General features: G+C 35.0%; 2 protein-coding genes and 1 non-coding gene across 3 annotated transcripts; 2 read left to right on the top strand and 1 right to left on the bottom strand.

Annotated features, from left to right (window-relative positions):
* Window positions 1-2,338: 2,338 nt before the first annotated feature.
* On the top strand, window positions 2,339-2,411 carry TRNAK-UUU (transfer RNA lysine (anticodon UUU)). Its single transcript has one exon. It is a non-coding gene; the product is annotated as a tRNA-Lys (tRNA).
* Window positions 2,412-2,938: 527 nt separating this feature from the next.
* On the top strand, window positions 2,939-7,358 carry LOC140807298 (uncharacterized). The gene is given in 10 exon segments (XM_073164095.1): window positions 2,939-3,143; window positions 3,930-4,055; window positions 4,906-5,236; window positions 5,321-5,556; window positions 5,558-5,757; window positions 5,822-5,921; window positions 6,007-6,066; window positions 6,278-6,364; window positions 6,471-6,578; window positions 6,663-7,358. Coding segments are annotated over 10 exon segments (1,626 nt in total). The 5' UTR covers window positions 2,939-3,074; the 3' UTR covers window positions 6,972-7,358.
* Window positions 7,359-7,510: 152 nt separating this feature from the next.
* LOC140807297 (AP3-complex subunit beta-A) lies at window positions 7,511-21,633 on the bottom strand. Its single transcript, XM_073164093.1, is given in 12 exon segments — window positions 7,511-7,938; window positions 10,935-11,204; window positions 11,781-12,325; window positions 12,327-12,770; window positions 13,172-13,372; window positions 15,627-15,736; window positions 15,845-15,971; window positions 16,411-16,584; window positions 17,382-17,996; window positions 20,708-20,957; window positions 21,078-21,154; window positions 21,285-21,633. Coding segments are annotated over 12 exon segments (3,387 nt in total). The 5' UTR covers window positions 21,501-21,633; the 3' UTR covers window positions 7,511-7,580.
* Between the last annotated feature and the right edge of the window lie 835 nt (window positions 21,634-22,468).

Genomic DNA, 22,468 nt, shown 5'->3' with positions numbered 1-22,468 from the left:
GCAAAAAAAAAATCAATGATATCAAATTGAAATTAAAATTTGACAATATAAATGACCAAATTATAGGTGTTCAATCTTATTGCACCATCATAAAAACAATTGAAAAGCTAATAAACTAAAATCTAAAATTGAAAATAATAGTGAAACAAAAAAATTATTTTCCTGAATATTAAAGGCATAAAGTTATTGGGGTTTCCAGCACATTATCAAGTTGCGCAACATGAAAAATTATAATTTTAGTCCTATAAATTAACATGTTTTAAGTTTTAATTATGTAACTTGTCAATGTTTTGTTTTAATCCAGTAAATTGATTTTGTTTGTTTTGTTTTGGTCATTTTTCATGCTAAAAGTCACTAATCTCATCGAAAATTGTTTATTTGACATCGATGATCTCATAGGTAGCTCATATTAAAGGAAAAAACATATATAACACATCAAAATAAATTTAGATAAAAAAGGAGAAAATGAGCAAAACGACGCTTAATATTTCAAAATAAAATAAAAAAAACTTGTTGTTTTCCTTTATTTTTGCTTAGATATATGTATAATTTAGGTTTTATTCTTGTTGTATGAGCCATGTAGGAGATGCTCGATTCCAAATAAGCAACAGTGGATAAATTTAGTGGTTTCGAACGAAAGAAATCAAAACAAAAAATCCAAGTTCCTGGATGAAATCAAATATTGACAAGTTACAAGACTAAAATCCAAAACAGATCAACTTATAGGACTGAAATTGTAATTTTCCCTTCAGAATCATGTGAAAGCAATTTTTTTAAAAAAAAATACGTGCACACAATTAGCAAATATCGTGCACTATCATGCACATAATGTGCACGATAAAAAAAAATCCATGCACAATGTGCAAATATCGTGCACTATCATGCACATAGTGTACACGATAATTGCACATAAACTCAAGTATATATGTTGAATTAATATAAACTTCTAAATTCTCAATTATAATAAATGTAAACCATGTTCAAACAGGACAACTAATGTTATATGATTGACTGCAACGACAAAGGAGTTTCACCATGCTACTAAGTTCAACCATCATACTCAATCTCTTGTTACATGGTATCACATAATTTTTGTTAAGATATAATATGATTTTCAATCGTCAATCATAATAATATAGATGACAGTTCGTTAAAAATATCATAACCATTATCAAAACCTTCTTGTCGAGACAAAATCACATCAGCGAATTTCCTGCTTCCTCTAGCTCGAGGTGGCTATCGATCTTTCGCCAAATATTAAGTGTCAAATGAACGTTGGATTTTGTCCATTGTCCATTGCATCAGATTCATTTTTGCATGATGTTTCAGGCTTCCATTGCCTAGCTATATCGACGTGAAAGGTTGTTACATTATTGTTTCTCTTAATATTTCCTCACATTTATCCTTTGAAGGGACGAGCACTGGATTGTATGCGCCTCGATAGAGAGGAAATATAGCGTATAACGAGAAACAAAGGCATAATACTAATTTTTTCACACCACTTATTCTTAATGTAACTCGTGTACGTCTATGGTAAAAAGTTTTCAATTATCAAAATATAAACATTTGGATCGTAACCCATATAAACATTTGGATCGTAACCTGTGTACGTCTATGGTAAAGAGTTTTCAATTATCAAAATATAAACATTTGGATCGCAAGCAATAAGTTTTAGATACTTGGCAATTGAAGGTAATGAAGATCCCCTATGGTGTATACGCTGCGGAAATTTCTTCCCATATCCAACCATTAGCGACATTTTCAAAAGATTGCTCCCTAATATATAATTTACCTATAATATTTTTTTGAATACGAAGCATTAAGTCAGTGGTAGATCCAAAAATCTATATATGTAGATGTATATACATTGCATAGTATGCATTTATATCAAAAATCTTAGAATAATTATTTCTGGTGTTATGTTACATTTTTTAAGTACCAAAAATTCTTTGATCATCAAATTACAAAATACTCAATTTTTATTAATAAAAATATATTTAGTAAAATTGCAACTTATCTATTACTAACATATTTTATCTACTTTAAAAAATTCTTTTAAATTTCTAGGCATTTTTATTTATATTTATCTCTAATATGATTTTCTAGATGACTAGCTATCACTTAATGAAAAATCATTAATTTGAAAATAAAAAAATTATCATGTTAGAATTATTCCAAGAATATAAATAATGATGTAAATGAACACTAGTATAGATTATCCTCTGGATTAGGAAATCAGAAAGGTCAGAAATCCTGTTATGACAAATCCTGTTACTTTTTGTTTCTGAGGGAGCTCAGTTATAGTCATAAATTATATAAGGACGCGTTGAGTAAGCATGCCGTCTTAGCTCAGCTGGTAGAGCGCGTGGCTTTTAACCACGTGGTCGTGGGTTCGATTCCCACAGACGGCGCAGCCTATTTATTTTTTGTATCTTATCATCATCAAAAATTTAACCGGTTACCGAACCGGGACTAAGGGAGCCGAGTTGATTGGTCAATTTTGTTTTCCTTAGTTTAGTAAACTTCTTAATAATTGGTGTTTGACAAAAACTTATGTGAGACGGTCTCATAGATCGTATTTTGTGAGATAGATCTTATATTTGGGTCATCCATGAAAAAATATTACTTTTTATGCTAAGAGTATTGCTTTTTATTGTGATATCGGTAGAGTTGACATGTCTCACAGATAAAGATTCGTGAGACCGTCTATCAAAATACCTACTTTTGGTGTTTTTAGATATAAATAACTATTTACCAATGAAAAATGAAATCCGTGACAAATTTTTAAAAAAAAGAGAAAAAAGTTGGTTGACCGTTGTTTTTATTCCACAAAACGGTTGAATGAATGCTTGTATGTATTGATGGAGTTCACGTCTTACCACCTCTCTTTGGTCATTCATTCATTTGTGTTCAATTTAAAGGTGTCAACTCACGTTCACTCCATACATACATACATATACATACACACATATATACACACACACACACATATTAAAACCAAAAAACCCTACAGAGCTGATCTTGATGTGGGTTTCCACGAATTCACAAGGGTTGAGTTTGGAGTACTTCCAATTATGAAATTCGAAGATTTTTTGATGCAGCCTGGTGAAGATAAACAATCAAAGCACCAACTCCAAGAGGAGGTGAGGTTTCCACTTATCTCTCTTCTTCTTTTATATCGTTTTTCTCGAATTCGTTATGAAGCTCGGAATATCCATGCATGATACGAGATTATATGGACAAAAAAACATTATTTAATTTTTGTTTAATTTCATTTTTTTTGTAATCGTGAATAGAAATATGTTGGAATATGTAAGTTGGTGAAATCTTGAACTATCATTTCACCATCTATGTTGAAGTTTTCTTTCTTCTTCGTTTATATGTAGCTATGGTTATGAGTACATGTTATACATGTATAAGTAATCTTACATATATATATATACATATATATATATATATATACATATATATATGTGTGTGTGTGTGTTATTGTCTTGGATAATCAAAAGATAAGTTGTACGTTTTTGTACTTTTAGACAGACAATTCGATTCGATTTCGGAGTTAATTAAGAGCACTAAAAAACCAAAGAGAACCAAAAGTACTTTTTTGGTCATTGAATAACGAACGAGCAAAAACATTTCATTTACAAAGCAATTATTTATATCCTTTCCTTTTAAGCCGAGATTAAATTATTTTTTGTTTTATACCATTTGTAGTCAAAGGTATTTAATACGATGACTTGTCACCAAATACAATTTAATGTGGAGGATAAAACAATTGTAGTTTGAATTCTACAATAATTGGAGTGAAAAGTTATTCTTTTTATCTACATATCTTTCAATTTATTATCCTCGATATATACATTCTTCATTTTCTCACCCGACGTCACCTAAATCTACCAATTTACAAATTCTGTCAACTATGGCAGGTGGAGAAATTGCACCAAGAGTTGGATGGAGAGTTGCAACTGAACAGGGTTTTGCAATGCGCGATGCAAGGAACAATTGCCTGGTGTGAATCATGTTCTTGCCAATCCTCACTACTTCCCTTCCAGGTTCCTTCATTAATTTAATTATATCCATTATTTTTTCCCGATGAAAGAAGATTTTGTTATAATTAAATCTGTATCCCAACTCAAGTTTGAGACCTGATTTTAGATAAGTTACCAACTATCGTCATTATATCCACTAATTTAATTAAGAGTGGGTATCATGTGAGACCGTCTCACGAATTTTAATATGTGAGAAGGATCAGCCCTACTGATATTCAAAATAAAAAATAATACTCATAACATAAAAGGTAATAATTTTTCATAATTGACCCAAATAAAATATCTGTCTCACCAATACGACTCGTGAGACAGTCTCACACAAATTTTTGCCTTTAATTAAACTCTTGTCTATCATACTTGCCTCTCCATTTTTAAATTTATATTTTCGCCCCGTAGTGCAATAAAAAAAAATGCTAGAGAGTTTATCATGTAATATAAAAAAATGGAAAATAGAATATTATATTTTATTCCATTTAAAGAAACCAAGTAATAGGCTTCCTCTTTTTTTTTAACAAAATTAAGTAATGTTTCTATGTAAGAGGATAAACTGTTCATAGTGGGCGTTATTTGTGTTTCATGTTTGTGGATGATAAATATCTTTCTGAAATTTTGATTTTTTTTTTAAGAACTATAACATACAAAAAAGTTCATGCATAAAGTTAACATCATCTTGACGTAGAAAATCTGGAAAGCAATATTATCATGTAATTCTGATAGTCAAAAATTGTGCTTCATGATCCTATATGAGAATTTAAAAAAGTAACAATTATTTGAAAACAATGACCAAAATATTTTTTTGTAATATAAATCAATCGGATGCATGTCTGGTGCACTTAACATCGAGTCTGTGCAGGTTCAAGTTCTGCTGACAGAACTAGGAGTAGTAGAAGACGAGATCGATTGGCTCGAAAGAAAGATTAGCGAACTCAAGCTGGATATCTTCCATGAGAAGGTGCAGATCAAAGAACGGCAAGTACTGAAGTTAAAAGAATCACAACGGCAACCCGAGCAACGACAATTAAAGAAGTTGCCTTCTAGAAGACCGAACCAGATAGATAACAGGAATTGTGAAACCCTAGCAACATCACAGAATGATTATAGAAGAAACAGAACTGCAAGAGAAAGAAGAGCCTCTTTAGGTTCCTCGACGGAACTTCAAAGTTTAACTTTCCGAGGAACGAACGGTGAAAAAATTGATACTTCATCATTTTGTTCAAAACAAGTGTTCATACAAAGACATAATTTTGAGAAAATGTTTGGTATTTTAGCTGTTGCAGCAACAGAGGAGGAATATGGGAATTCAGCACACTCAAAAAGTCGTACAGTGAATAATCGACAAGACACAGAGAGTGAAATTGAAAACCCGACTAAGCTATCAGTAGAACTGGTCAAGTGTTTGATAGGAATATTTCTCAATCTAAATAAAGCAACATTTAGGAGAAAAGGATCAGCTACTAACCTTCCGAAGAATTCTGTGACCTGTGTAAACTCGAAAGCGCTAGGTGTCAAAAGCCACATTCAGCTGCAGCACAAACGTGTTTCCATTCAGCCCCAATGTATCTCATCTTGATCCTTATGAGGTATTGCATGAACCTGATTTCATAATCAGAGATGTTGGACCATACAAGAATTTCATTCAAATCACAAAACGTTCAGTGGATCCAAGTCGACTTTCTGAATGTCTTCCAACCATGAGAAGACTCAGGTAAGTAGTACCTGTAATCAACAAATGCTTATCAAAGAGCCTTTCTAACCGTTTACCTTTGCAGGATTTTGATGCAAAAACTCGGCAAAGTAAACATAACTTACTTAACCCACAAGCAGAAGCTGGCATTCTGGATTAATGTTTATAACGTCTGCGTAATGCATGTAGTACTGCGACACATTTTAAGTCATTTTTTCCTCTATGTCAACGAACCGCAGCTTTCTAAATGATTTTTTTACCCTGTTTCAGGCATTTTTGCAACACGGACTTCCTTCAACACAGGAGAAGCTACTAGCACTGATAAATGAGGTAAATCAGCCAAGATTTGGCTTCTTGTTCCACTGGTATTCAGTTATTGAAGACGGCCGATAGAGCAGAAAAGTCTAGGTGGTAGGTTTGAATCTATAGTGACCATATACACAAACTCAAGTATAAAAAATTGCATTAAGATGTCGAATTTAGATGGAATCTTCAAAATTATTTTTGCAAAATCAATATGGTGATGATATGTTCTCATCAGGCTGCAATTACCGTCGGTGGTTTGGTACTTCATGCTTTCACCATTGAACATTTCATTCTCCGGCGGCAGGCAGAAACCACCAAACATGTGAGTAAAGTAAAGATAACGAAAACTAGTTCAGCTCAGTCTTTGAACAATCCAATCATATCGGAGACAAGATCTCGGTTCATATGACAATCGTATTGTACTTCAGGAGCTAACAGATGAGAAAGCAATGCTTCTAAGGCATGCCTGTGGCCTTGCTTATCCAGAACCTAACATCACATTTGCTCTCTGCCGAGGCAGCTGGTCATCGCCAGCAGTAAGCCCAATATCACAGCATTAAGTTTTCGCATTTACCAAGTTTCAGTAACCATAACCATACAACTAACATTTAGGTTTGCAGTTAAGGTTTTATACACCAGACGAAGTCATGAATGAGCTAGAGAAAGCAAAAATAGAGTATCTGGAGGCTTCAGTTGGAATTACAAGCAAGAAAAAGATTTCAGTGCCAAAGCTCTTGCACTGGCAAATGAAAGACTTTGCTGATGACATGGAATCACTTCTAGAATGGATCTACAGCCAACTACCGCAGACAAGCTCATTGAAACGACACATAATGGAGAGTCTAGATGGAGAAACGCAATCTCCAACACAAAAACTGACAGAAATTCAACCTTATGTCTCTGAATTCCGCTACTTGCTCCCAGTATAGCAAACTATCGCATCATGTATAACTTCTCAGAAGTTTAAATATGAATATACATTATATTATATTATGTATGTATATGTGTACGTATGTTTGCACACATGTATCTGTAAAGTGTAAATTAAGATATAAACATCCAACAAATTAAGACAATGAAATATTCAAAATTCTTTTAAGTGTCATTTCTAAATGAAAATTTTTGTGGCAAAAAACATTTGATTTTTCTGAGAGGAGGTAATGAGCTCCAACAAGTTTAATTCTCAGACATAGGAACTACATTATAATGATAAATAAAAATGGATTTAAAGAAGAGCAAACCGTCAAGGAGTAAAATGATGATTTTTCCTTCATCCTATTTCTCATAAAAAAAAATGGGTGACAAACGGAAAAACCAAAAAAACTATATGACATTGAGGGAGACAAACTCCAGTCGTGATTTGAGATTGCTCTATAACGGTTATCACAAAATAATTTTCTGCAAAATTTCACACAAAACTGAACTAATGTTGAAGAACACCATCAGCATTACAAAAAGAAAAACAAACTATAGAAAGAAAAAATTTTGAGGACAAATATCCATGGCTTACTACAATAAACTTTCTCCGCAAGAAATCTTCACGAAGTGGGATCAGCTAAGAAATTTACAATCCTGTTTAGAAGATTTAAACCAAATACAGTTTCCTCACAGTTTATTTTCACTGACACTTCAAGTGGTTCAGAGCAAGTACCTTTGATGGTGAGTGTGATTAAACAGGGAATCAAGTTGCTCAGGATCTCGCCACTAAATCGTAAGCATAAACCAGACAAGTCATCGAGGTTAGTGGCAACTGGCATGTCCACGGTTACAAGAAATAAATTTGCATTGCTAAGCATCTTAAAAGCTATTTTTTCACATACGGTAAGAACTTTGTCTTTCGTAAATGAGGGATCATCTTTGTCATTCAGCTGGCCAATGTGATCAGCGAAGTTACACCTGTAGCATACAGAAGAAAAAGAGAAATGGGAGATTACTGCACAATTGTAAGATTGATTCAACAATTCTAAGTTCCATCATGTAAAAGTTACTCCCTGTACAACCTAGTTCCCAATATCTAACGCTGTAAGTGAGAAAACTCTTGGAGCGACAGCACCAAAGGAAAAAAATAATGCAAAATAGTTATGCTACATAAATCTACTACGCTATTCTTGTAAAATGGATTTAAGGTGCTTATTTACGTAAATCTAGGAGAAGAATTTCCCTTTCAGATTCTGAAAAGCCAACTCCCAGTCATAACAGACAGGAGATGAAGTCAGAAGGATCTTTCTCAATTTTAAAGAACACAACTTCAGGAAGGGAGGTCCTCAGTACTAAATTCAGGTAATAAAAATAGACAAAACACTTTCACTTCTTTACTGGTAAATGGTGAACATGAAACTCATTGACAAGCGTGACAAACTATTACCTCACAAGAAACTTATCAATTTCTTGGATAGACTGGCCTCTAAAAACTTAAAGACAACAAGAAATAAGTGAACCAAAAACCATTACTTGAACCTAAAGACAACACAAAATAAGCCAACTAAAAACTGACTTTTTTATAATATCAAGATGTGTCATCTACAATCTTAAAACAAATCTTTGATTATTATTTTATTGCTAAAAACAAATTTTTTCATGACATTAAAACTGTCGTCATTTACAATGTTCAGAAATACATTAATCATAATTTTGATGAACCAAACATTATATCTTAGATGATAAGACACCAAAAATAGTTATTTTAATATTCTCCCCTTGAGATAACATTACACATATCTGATGAGTGACAATCAAAACTCATAAAAACTATATTTGATTGCAAAAATGCACTCGGAGCTTATATATCTATGATGGCAACATTCCAGGCACAAAGACTTGACTCCAAATGAGGGTAATTGTTGCCTCATCCTCGTAAACATAATCACATGACAAACCTAGAAGATATATCAATATCAGCTTCTTTTAGCAATTTGAGCAAATAATCTCACGTCTAATGACACCAGTTTTCTAGATTCAACTTGAAAGCATGTGTAATCCAATCTCCGCATGTTAGATTTTAGCATACACCAGACTCCATGCGATTCCTTCAACATGAGACACTAAGATCCAATATTTTTTATCAAGAAATTATAGGATGGTTAATAGGTTTCAAAGTCTCCCATAGTCATCCAGTTGGTTTTTTATCCTAGCAATAGCACACTCATTGAGACTTGATGTAGTGGAACAGACAACCTAAATTATTACCATCATATGCTGTTGACAATGTGATTCATATTCACGTTATCAGCTGAATTAAGACTTGTACAAAATATCAATAAATTAAAGAAAATAGCCCACAATGATTTGCTGTAGGTTTCAGTTTCTCCAGAGGCGGAGAATATTATGATTCCCATGATTTATCAAGCACCTGGGCTATGGTTACTAGGCCTTGAGAAGACCCCCACTTAAAAGGCTAGTATTTTGGGCTAGACTCTCATGTTGGGTTCATGACCTACATAAGCCCTCACTACTTCAACGAGGGCCAGTGTTCGAAAATGCGGCCTAGACGCTAGGCGGAGGCCAGCCGCACCGATAAGGGGCCAGCGGCCAGCCTGGGTGCTAGGCGGGCCTATTTAAAAAAAAATTGGGCTTTTTAAAATTTTAAGATCCGTTAACAAGCCCATTTTAACTAGGTCTGCTTGCTGGCTTTCTTTCGTTCATTTTTTTCTATCTCTCGTTCGTTCCGCGATCCTTCTTCTCAATTCTGCAATCATTCCAGTCTGAAGTTCACGCCATTCCTACAGCAGTTCGGGTGCATCTCTAATTTTAAGCTTTTTGGTTGAAGTTCAAGCAATTTCCTTCTCATGCCATGTCCTTCTCACGCCTTCTCAGAAACTGTGTGATTGGGGGCGTTAGTCATTCATCAATCTCGCAATAGATGTTGGGTGATGATCTGTTGCTCGTGAAAGTGTTTTGCGTGAGTGTTAAGCTATTATGTAAACTATGGCACTCCAACATGTGGATTGTGTGTCTTCCAGAGTGAAAACTAGGTAGGGCAGTGTAAGAATGAGGTATAAGAGGGGCCTGATATATTTGCATTACTGCTGGAAGGATTTATGATTTAGAATCCGATTAGCAGCGCCTAGTCCCCGCCTAGGCGGCCTAAGCGCTGGGCTGGCGCCCGACTAACGTCTAGCGAATTTTAGAACCTTGAGGGCAATGGTTCGCCATAGGTTTCAGTTTCTCAAGAGGTGGAGAATATTATGATCCCCACGATTTACCAAGAACATGAGCTATTGTTACTATCCTTGAGAAGATCCCCACTTAAAAGGCTAGAATTTTTGGGCTAGACTCTCATGTTTGGTTCATGACCTACATGAGCCCTCATTATTTTAATGTGTTTACAGATGTTTGATAACTGTTAAGGGGCCATACGTTTCATGAGCTAAACTCTACCATAGAGATAGATCTAACCCTGAAGCATATCAGTCTTGGAAATCCAATTCCTGTAGTTACAGAGAATTGTTTTTGCTCTTCTCAAAATTGTTGTGCCTATTCGATATGCTTGACTCATCTGTGTTCTCATTTTTTTAGCATGTATGTCACACAAGTGGTCTACTTTCGAACAATGGAACTTATATTATTTTCCAGAGCTAAGACCAATCACCCTCTATGTTCTAGATTTACAAGTCGGGGTCTAGCATAACTCCAAGTTGTAGCTAAGTGGTTTTCCAATAAAGGAAAAACTCAAAGTAAACAAAAATGCACAAGAGAGGTGATGCAGGTTACTCTCTCGTAACGGTATTTTCATGCTCTAGTTATCCGTATAGGTATGTGATATAAAATCTACAACCGCCCTCTCCTCTCTAAATAGGAATTCTATACTGAAATCTTGAGGAGCGAAAAAAAAAACGAACAGGAAAGAAAGACCAAGAATTCCATAAAGATACTTAAATGTTCAAGGAACTAACCCTTTAATGTATTCGAACATCCCACGAAGTTGTGATTCCTTGATTAAAAAAGCTTCAATGTCCATTGGAAGAGGTTTAATGAAGTTACCAATATTTGGTCGTAACTTCACCAGGTGCTTTTCACCATTGCACAATAAAACCAACTTCACAGGCACCAGGTGATGTCTGAAGCAAACCTGGAGGGCTCTGTTTGTTGTCTGACCGGGTTCAAGAGTAACTATTTCTTCCATAGCGAGCAGAGTTGGTACTTCAACATGAGACACCAAGGATCTGTAGATTAAGATTAACAACTAAATAATTGCAGTTGAGACCAATACAATATGAGAGGTGAAAATAGGCAAAGATGTGATACTTGATGCAAAAATTAAAGGTAAATGACATTAATCTAAACCAATTAGAAACATGTATTTAAGAGCAAAGTCCAGCAAATGCAGACATAGAATCAAACTATGTCGGCATTTAGAGTATGGATCTCCAGTTAAATGAAAGAGAGAAGATAGCAAGAAATTATAAGAAAGATACGGTGATATTGAGACTTCACCATAGAAGGATAGATCAGGATAACAGCGGAAAGGGACAGCGGAAAGTCCTATGAATTATGGATTGTGATAATCAAGAACAGGAAAGATCCACGGGTGGGTATTTGAACATCGATTTGTGCTTTCTCAATAAAATACAGGGGGTTCGTGGATCGGGCTCTTTACAGAATTTTTTCACGGGAATTCATCTTTGCTTCCCATGACTCGGAAATATGTTCACATCAAACACAAACAGCTTAACAGCAGACCACAACACAATCAAATAAGGTAAAATGCTAGTCAAAATTAAAGGACTGGCTCAAACCACCTTTCACTTTCAGACATTGAGGGGTCTGAAGAATCTAGACTTTTATCAGATTCCTCTTCAGAAAGTAATATATTTGACATAGGTTCTGTTGAATAGTTCCTGAAGGAGACCTGCAAACATACAAGTTGTGGAGATGTACTTGACACCTCAGATGAAAATACGTAATCCACACCTAACCCACTTCCATTAGCAGGATCTAGAAGTGTGTATGTCTTGGGTTTGATCAGGTGGCCGATATCCTTGATTGAGATTCTAGCAAATGATCTCTGAACCAGACTTAGATTAGGCTTCTCGTTCTGGCTCAAACTAGGCTTTTCGTTCAACCATGATTCAATATCCCTTTTGGACATTAATTCACCAAAGTCACTCAAGCCAGATGCATGAATCTTTTCCGACCCCTCAATCTGATCTCTACTAGTTATAGCACCATCCGAAATATGAATTAGTGGGTCAGCTTCTTCGCTACCATTGCCAACAGATGCATTATCATAGTTACCATCACCATCGCTTGAACAAGGGACAGAAACTTCAGAACTGTAATCAGACTGTGTTTTCTCCATCTAGAGACCCTAATTCAGTATCAGAATTATCGATGTCATTGGGTTCAATACCAGCAGTATCCATTCCTGTGGTGTTTGTTCCTTGCACCTGATTATCCATTAAACTACACGGCTTGGGGAGAGGCTCATATCCTGGAGCTGCATGCAGGACAATCTGTGAAAGAGATCCAGGAAGATAAAATCGATAGTTTAATGGTTCTGGATAAAGCAGTTTTGTTTGTCTCCCAAACACGCATTCAGCAATAAATTGAAACCTCTGCTCCTTTACTTCTTCCATATTAGGAAATCCCATACTGGATGATAGAAATCTCTTCACAACACGAGCACGATCTCGAACATCATAATTCAAGTCAAATTTGGATAGCTCCAGTATATATTCTACAGTGCTTCTTAGAGCAGTTATATCTTCTCCTTTGGCATGTAATATGACCTAGAAAAAAGTGACAGAACAGTTATTAATGAATCGTGAAAATTCAGTGATATGCACCACAATTCATCAATTTAAGAACCTGAGCAATCATAATCCACTGTTTCCAACAAAGTATAAAGACGAATATAAGAAAATAACAGATACAACCATTTCAATATCTTGTTAGGTGAAGAAAATCATTTCTGAAGTTTACCTTGCCTGATTTAAGCAATATGGTGCTTATCCAAGAAATATTGCTGAGCCTTTCAAATTATGTCAACTATGGTTATCTTTTATTAAACCAAAGAGCAACTAAGAATATATTTCTTCAACAATGAAGGAGCTTAAATTATATCTAACTCGTACACAGGTTACTTGCAACAAGATCAAGAAAAAATAAAAGAACTACTATTATTAACTACCTTAATGCAAGAATTAATAATCTGGAGCTTTGCTTCAACCTCTTCCAACTTAAAACGCCAAGCAAGATACTTGTAAACTGTTGGCAGCATCTTTGAAATATGGCTCCCAATGTTGTTGTACTCACCCAACATCCATATAACCATTGCACGTGCAGCTGGTGCCCATATTGAATCCAAGCTTCGCACCAAATTGACAATCACCTTCAAAACAATGGTGAGTTTTATGATTCCATAACTAGGGATTTACTTAGGAGTTCAGGTAATAAAGATCATGTTCTTTCAAAGGAATACGAGAATACAAGGTAGATACAGTATGATCATGAAGTAGGGCGCAAATAATGTTGTGGTAGGATTAACTGAACAAATTTGAAATATATTTGATTCAATATAAAACTTTTCAGATAAAGTGAAGAGAGAATCCACATAAGAAAAGTTACCTGCATTAGTCACTCACCACACACCCATGGACAAAAACCTCGAGGGATAAAACTATTACAGGGTTTTTAAATTTTATCATGAACTGGTTAGAAGTGATACCTCTGGAATTTTTTTCCTTTTCTTATTCTTTTTATTTTAAAACTTAACACAATATGTGTGTATGTCAAGTATTAAAAAAGGATAAAAAATTATCGTACTGTTGATGTTAAATAAATAAAAATTTATACATTTCATTTATTAATCCCCACAGACCACATTAGGGGTGCAAATGAGTCAAGCTAATTGTGAGTAGCTCGTGAGCGGCTCAATCAAAACTCGACTCGAGCTTGATTTGACCGAGTTCGAGCTCGAATAGCGCGCACTCAAGTCGAATTCAAGTTTTAATTGTTTCTACTCGAGTAGCTCGCTATATATTATTATTTTGTGATATTTTTTAAATTTAAGGGTATTTTAGTCCAGTATAAATACAAAATTTAAATCCTAAAATTATGCTACAAACACTATTGAGCTTTTCGAGCTCAAGTAACTCGATATTTTTACTAGTCGAGCTCGAGCTTGAAAAATGAATACTCGATAGAGTTCGAGTCGAGCTTGAGCTTACAAAATTTAATTCGAGTCAAGTCGAGCGTTCGCAGCCCCAGGCCACAGTGGCAGATCTGAATAGTAAGTAAAATTGTCGACCAAACTACCACCATGGCTTCTTAAACACGTTTTCATATTTTTTTTAAACTGAATGTTTCTTTATTTTGAAATAATTTTTTGAAGAGGTCACATCTAGGAAACAAGTGGACACATCATAAAATTTTACTTAAAAGGAATTTTAAAATCGGATGGCAGATAAAATTTCCATTTTAAATTCCTACATATCTAAGTCACATTGCAAACTGAATATCAAATCATTTGAATTGAAAATAATCAGTGGTAAAGCTGAAATTGGAAACTTTTTAAATTGTAAGAAAGCCAAAAAAAATTACACCAAATCAGCAATTTATGTTAAACACTGTTCAAACTATTCACTCTTGTATGTTGTGTATGACATTTATCAGAGAAGAGCTTCTTTATTTGATGATAACACGATTATTCATTTATCCAACTCCCAAGCTAACCAAATTTACAGTATTGAGTATCGTATTACATTGTGCAATAAAATGGCAGGCTGGAGGCTCCATGGGTCCTTGGCCAAAAAGATCAGTTGATATGAAAGAGGGATTGTTTAAATTAGGAAAACTAGATAAAAGAAATTATGAGCATTCTCTGAAATGTATCGCATGTACTCCCCTAAGAGCAGATTTAGTTGACACAGCAGCTGGGCTCTTTCCTAACTAGTAATGGCACCAACACGTTTGAAATCCTGGATTCAGCTGAGATATGTAAACACTGTGGATATATTCATCTAAGCAACTCTAAGCCAGACCACAAGTTATCTCGACAGTCATCTTGATCATTGGATGAGAATAAAGTGGATGATTCCAATGCACCCACAAGCTACGCATCCTTTACGTCTCTAATTAGAAGGCTTGTGCATCATACAACATATATAAACAGGGTTTTATGCTCCAAAGCTCTGGCCCAAGACCAAGTTCAAGAAAGTTACATGGTAAAATCAACATAATTTAAGTTATTGTCTGAAGCTGATGTAAGAGTTGTTTTGGTGTCTGAGAAATAAATAGATTGAATTTTCTATGGAGAAGATTCCAAAGTCAAAGAACTGGAGAGAAGGATAAGCAAATCTGAGAAGTGTTCATAATACTGAGAATCAGTTACATAAGACAAATATAACATGATTAGGACGCTGCATAAGATCTCTCAAATACTGTTCCTCCTATCCTTCTTTAAACCCAAAATCTTTCCTTTTTTGATGAATTAAACTTACTCAAAAAGTTCCTTGTGGAACAAAGCTCAGACTCCAATTATTTTACCACTGAAGCAGACAAACATAATTTAAATCCTAACAAGATAAAAACAAGAAAATACAGGTATGGAAAGACCAAAACAGCAAAACAATCAACAAGCTTACCTTCTCATGAGTGGGAGGATCTTGTTTTATGATTAATCTGATAGACTTGATAGCTTGAACTAATACAATATCGTCTTCACCAAACGATGCATCCTCCCTATGTGAAGATTCTGAAATTATGAATATCAAGTCAAAAATTTCTATCAGAGAGAAAAGAAGAGAGAACCAACAGAAAATAAATAGTTGTATTAATTCTATAGCAAAAGAACAGCAGTTACCAGATAATGCCAGAGTCAACAGGCCTTCCAAACATGTGGTTGCAACATCCGGGAGTTTTAGTGTACATACACCAATTGCAGCCACAGCATCAGCAGCAAACCTCCTGTTTGGGTCTCTAACATATTCCTGACATTTAACCAAATGATATGCAACATTTATACAAAAAATACTTTGTAATAATAAATCAGGTGAATGGTTTGTGGATTAAAAAATCTATTAACCTATATCATAAATGTAACTTTATTTGCGTAAAGTATATCATCGTCCAACTTTCACCAGGAAGACGCTGCCCTATGCATGAATCATCACTACACGTTTACAAATTAACTAGTGATTTCTTACCGGCAGTTCTACAAGCTGGATAAGTTTTGTGTTTGAAAATTTAATCATGGCCAGCCCATAAAGCAGTCAATATGGTGGTCCAGGCGGTACAAAATACCTGGTGGTCCTGTCTGGACTTTGAAATACTCAGCAGTTGCACAGCTGAGAAGCGCCTTTATTTGGTGCCCAGGCAATGAAATCGTCTATGTTTAGAGATTGGTACACAAACTAAAAAAGAAATTACCTGAAACTCGAGAAATATAGTGGAAATTGATGAATCTGTGGCTATAGAAGAGAGTATTTCAAGCTTCAGAGTTTTTATTTGATATGAATCTGAGGAGCTGATGAAAAAATCTTCAAAATGTGGAGCAAATAAAGATGGCATTACTTTGGCAAAGACCTGAATGTTGCACAAGACCTGCATAGAAAAATGAAAGCATCAAACAAGGAAAGATTCTCCTGTTGGAACATTTGAAACAGATGAAACATATACCATCAATAATCTGAAATAAAAGTCAGGGCACAACTTTAAAATGACGCATTTTCCAGCTACTATAAACAATTGTTACAGCCAAAATACTTAAATGGATGGAGAAACTATTTCAAGAAAGAGTGTCAGGGTATTGAACCACCAACATATAATAAAAAATGGAGAATATCCAGAATGCTATAATAGTCAACTTAGCACACAAAGGATGAAGCATTACTGGCAGGCCAGAGGATATTTATTTGTAAAGCGGTATCTCCCTTCTCTATGAAGGAACAGTTTATTTATCTATTATCGATATTCAAACTGGGCTATTTAAAAGTAGATTCTACACTGTAGTTAACATTGATCTGGAAAAGGTAACTATCAAAAACTTGAATATCAAACCCAGCATGAAATACAAGTTCAAAACCATAGAGAATATTATATATCAGCCTAAATGTAACATCCTTGAGTCAAATGTTAGATTTATTACGTCTAGTCATCTAGAATAGACCATACCATTGTTTTGGCGTATTCACGAGTTTTTTTCCATACCACAAAGGGTTGCTGCTCAGCAAAGGTGTAAAAACATGTAATATATGACAGAAACTAACAGTCACCTTTTGAAGTCTTGTCAAATTAAGTTTCTAACATAATCACTGCAAAATACCAAAACTGTAGATGGGGGGCGCAAATCAACGAATGTAGTACCATTAGAGCAAGAGTACATGATAAAGGGCCAATACCACATATTTTGAGGAGATAGATGACCTAAGCAGAAATAGCAAGGGTTTAACAATCTTTGGAATGTCCTCTTTTGGTGCCATAATCCAGTGAACCCCGGCTGAAGCCAGAACTACAGCACTATTATAACTCCATAATAAAGGTGATGTACACTGCAAGAAGATCTTCAAATCATCATTGCTTTGGGCAGATGTAACACGTCCCTCGTCTAAGCCCATAGAATCTTGATTTATATCTCTCAACTTGGATAAATACTTATCAGGTCCTTCGAGGTAACTCCTGGAGAGTATATCTGCCATTTCTACGATAGTGTCACAACCAAATTTTCGTATTGCAAGATGAGGTTCCATTTCCTCCGTATCTATATTATGATTCACAGGTCCATTAAAAGACAACATTATGGATTCAGGAACAAGCCCGTGTTTCGCTATTACATATCTGAGAAGAATCCCAATCAACACAACCTGGCCCCATTCTTCCACATCAGGAAGAGTTTCACACAATCTTCTGTAATTTACTTCAATCAGAGTTAAATTATTGGGGCATATAGAAGCAAAAGCAGCGGCGGCAGCTCCAATTACACCAGGAGAGTTGTCCTTCAGCAACAATCCGACAATCTGCATAATGTTGTGAATCAATTGGTGGCACACATATGCAAAAGATAAATTTTAAAAAAAGAAGGGCAACAGACAGAAGCAAGAATTAGGAAAATATATCCAGCTTTATCAAAGCCATCTATATAGTTGTAAATCAATTGGGGGCACGCAAATGCAAAATATCATTTTAAAAAAGAAGGGTAAATACACAAAAGCAAGAATTAGGAAAATGTATCCAGCTTTGTCATAGCCATCTTCTAGATAGCAGTCCTCAGACATGTGAAACATAAAATGCCTTCACATCGTGTGAATACCAGTTTTCTCAGATAATAATGGATATATCTAATACAAAAAATAAGCCTCAATTGGAAAACTCTTAAGCTCCATAAACGTGAACTATGAACAAGAACAAGTTTAAGAAATTTTAGATTTGACATCCTTCTCTTAGCTATTTAGTATTTACCAATATTTTGGATAGTTTAAACTTTTACCCTAGTGTATGGTGGTCATGACATAGATTTTCACATTTATCCTAGGGTAGTAGGGCATTGGTGGTCATGCCCTCCAATCCATTCATCTCAAATCCCCTCATTTGCAGACAACAAGACCGGAGGTTGGAGGAAATTGCCAATAATGTTCAAAAAACCCATCGTCATTGTTCCTTTCATTCATTATCCTTCTATGTAACTTAACCCACAGTTTTAATGTTTGCATACTTCTGCATGTATAATTCAATTATTTGTTTATAAATTGCCTCCATTCTTCAATAAGTTATATAGCACAACTTTATGAAGAACTGCGTCGACAGAAAGTAGAATAAAACAATCCACATATTGGAAATTCTTCTCTAGAAAAAAAATCGAAGGAAACAGAGATTCTATAAGGGGAGACTATACGGATAAGCAGAATCTCATGTCAGCCTGCAATGAGAGAGATTACTATCTAGTGTCAGTTCCCCAAGAATTTCAAAACTTTCCACCATAGAAGAACAAAATTTCTCAGATAGGTATGAGTCAAATCAATGAAATCCTTTCAGCCTCGCTGTTGAAATGCATTCGATAACTTTTGAAGGATTTTCTCACCTTTTGACAGCAAGATGATGTAAGACTACTATTGAGACATGCATTCCTATGTTACACCATTTGAAGGCATTTCTCAACATTTATCATGTCTTATACATCTTTTGGCTTCAAAGTCAAAAAGGTGCCACACTCATAGTCTACACCTTCCATTCACGGAAATTCGAACATCAGAGTTGGACTTTATGATATCTGGTAACTTCACCAAGATAAAATTTGAACTTATCACTTAACAGATTTAAAGGTCCTAACTTCAGTGACAGTACGATCACTCTTGAAGGCCGCTAATGGCTATAGCCCACCTTCTCTAGGAAAGATGCTAGAAATTGAAGCCAGATTCATTGAATAACCCTCACTCCACGAGTCACGGATTCAGTATCAATCTATGATGACATTCCAGATAGGTTCTTTCAAGTCTATTTCTAACAAATATTCAACATTTGATCCTCTTTGCTTTCTTTAATTTTTTTATGTTTTTGGTTATTTTCTTTTTTTGGTTTTTTGGAGTGGCAATATTGAGCAACGCATTTGTTGTGATTGACACATTCTTTCCTTCTGGTGTTACATGCTAGCATTGTAGCTCATATTTCATCATGTATCTTTCCTATTATGTGCTTTGGTATGTTCACTTACTCTCTCATCTTTCATGCAATGAAAGACAACCATATCAATTTGGTGTCTTCTCATTGTTTAAGTCACTAAATTTTGATAGGGGAATTCAGTTTGGGGTACAAGCACGGCCAACTTCTTCATATGATCTTTAATCTATAAGCAAACACAATGGGCTGATCGGTAGAGACTCTGAACCAATCGTTCAGTTTGTCAATTAAGTTAAATGGCTGGTTGAGTTCATCCATTAAGTGCTTAACTTGTTCCAAAAACATGCTTTTTGTAAAGCTTAGACCTTTAGTTGGCAAAATCTGTTCCTATTTTCTAGATAAGTAAAACTCCACACAGCGCTATCATTTACCAACATCTTTAGCAGAGAAAATTAATCTTAGTCAACAGAACACCCTTTTTACAATGCATGCATTACTTCTTCACCTAAAGGTAAAAAGGTCCCTCTTGATCTCCACATAAATGTCAAGGTCTCATAAATCCAACCAATCCCGGATGCTAAATAGAATAATAGTATCAATAGAAAGGAAAGTAATTTGAGATCACATTACCAAACAACGAACACATTCAGTAAAGAGTTAAGTATTACACTTCGAATTTTGGAGCCACGTCGGATCCACAAGGCTCTATAAAAGATCTAAGAACACTTGGAAAGTGAAAGGATTAAGTAGAAATGCAGGTGAGGAGCAATGATTATTCATAAATTAGTAACACTGATTGAAAACTTTTTCAATTCTACATCAACAGTTTTCAGAAGGTCTGAAGACCACCTTTTTATGACAAGCTATATATCATGCCACGTCTCATAAGAATTATCAGAGGAAGGCAACCATCGGGTATACTCAAAGATTCAATTTCCAGAGCATATTTGATAAAATGAGTGTTTTTGCATCAACAAAATACTGGAGAAAGACAAATATGCCAAAAAAATTAAAACTTACAACGCTCATTTCAGTCTTTCGCCACTTGTACAAATATTTTTTTTCCCGAAAAAAATTTGTGGGAGTGAGAAAGAAATGTAAGTTACTAACTGACCTCTTCAATTGAAGGTGTGTGTTCCTCCAAGCGCAAATCATGCAATTTAGGAAGCGCAGTAGCAGCACATTTTCTAACATAAACAGATGGATCTCGAGCACATTTCCCCACTGCAGCAATAACAATTGGCGCAATCACATGTAAACGGATCCCTGCCATGGTGCGGAGAGCCCACGCTCTCACCAATGGGTTTGGATGCCCTATATCCTTCTGAAAATAATTTATTGACAGCAATGTTTCATTCGGCCGCCTACCACGCAAAAGTCATATCATTCTTGTCATACATTTCAACAGGTACATTTTACAAAAATAACTAGAAAACGAAAAGACAAACTCAATCGCAAAAAAAAATACTGTTTCCGCGTCATACTTCTCAGCATAATGCAGCAAATACAAGTACACCAGCTTCTTAACTTCCAATGACTGCGACGCAACATTTTTAACCACCTGTAACTCACACGCAGCAAAGAAAACAGTCCATAAGAATAAAATCGAATCCACTGACAAAACAGACTATGCAATTCAGTTAAATCAAAAATCCAAAGCAGCTCAATCCGAGGAACAAACTGGAGAGGACCTGAGGAAAATATGAAATCACGTCAATTCCCTGGGCAATGAGAGCGAGCAGCCGCTTGAGTGCTTCACACTTCTCGGAGTCGAATTTGCTGTCGAGGAGAGGCGCGATGCTGACGTCGTCGGGATCGTCGTACAGATGCGCGTCGCTTCCGATTCGGAAAACCATCGCCGACGCCTTGCTCAGTGACTCCGCCGCCACCCCAAATTGCGTAAACATTATAAGGAAATCTGATCGGAGAAAGACAACGGATGGGTTTATGTAAAAGAAAAAATTACGATCTGGATTCCCAAGTTCGTCATTTTATTGCATTTTTATGGGAAAAAATCTATAATTCGATACACGACGATTACACTTGATCATTTTTATTTAATATTGTTTGAATATATAAAGAGAGATAAATGGTACATAGAATTTCACATAAATTGTTAATATTTTATCTTCCTTCAGTTAGCCAAATACTATTAAAAAAAATTCAAGCTAAGTTATTTTCCACTAAAACTTCTATGAATTTGTCACAAATGTTAATTTTGTGATAGTCTCGTGTACGATTTGACTCTAAAAAATATTATTTTTTTACCAAAATTTTTAGAATAAATTTTCTAGCTAAATTGTACTATTAAAATTATTTTGTACTACATATAAAATCGCACACTGACTATTTCGTAGAAATCTATAGATTATGTGCATCAATTGTAAATAACAGTGAAATGTAATCAGTGCAATAATATTATATTTTGACATATGTATATCATATGTATACCCAAAAATAACTCGTAATTATTTAACTATTTCAATATCTCTAGGAATTAGGGACAACTTATTGAGTTAACTTGTCCTCTTTTGAAAATGTGAATTTTTTTGGAAAAATTCAGTCAAAATAGAAAAACTAATTATTGGCTAAAAGCAACTGCTAAGGAAGTGGTAAAAAAGCCCATCAAAATTTTCACTTGGTCCCAAGATTTTAATTTCGTTGATAGTTTGTTTTTCTTTTTTACTTTTTTCTATGTCAGTTTTTGATAATTTAACTTGAACGTTGGAGGGGTTACGTCGGAAAACCTTTTCGGTCTCCTTCTAACAGTCTCTTTTACAGGTCTATAGTAAACTCGCGGTCTGCTTTCGAGTTAATATCATGTACCGGAACTGAACTCTATATTTTTAGTGAGTATCAAATATATTAAATGCAC

Source organism: Primulina eburnea, chromosome 12 (genome assembly GCF_022965805.1).
Source record: "Primulina eburnea isolate SZY01 chromosome 12, ASM2296580v1, whole genome shotgun sequence".
Taxonomy (NCBI): domain Eukaryota; kingdom Viridiplantae; phylum Streptophyta; class Magnoliopsida; order Lamiales; family Gesneriaceae; genus Primulina; species Primulina eburnea.
This window is presented reverse-complemented; position numbering and strand designations above follow the sequence as displayed.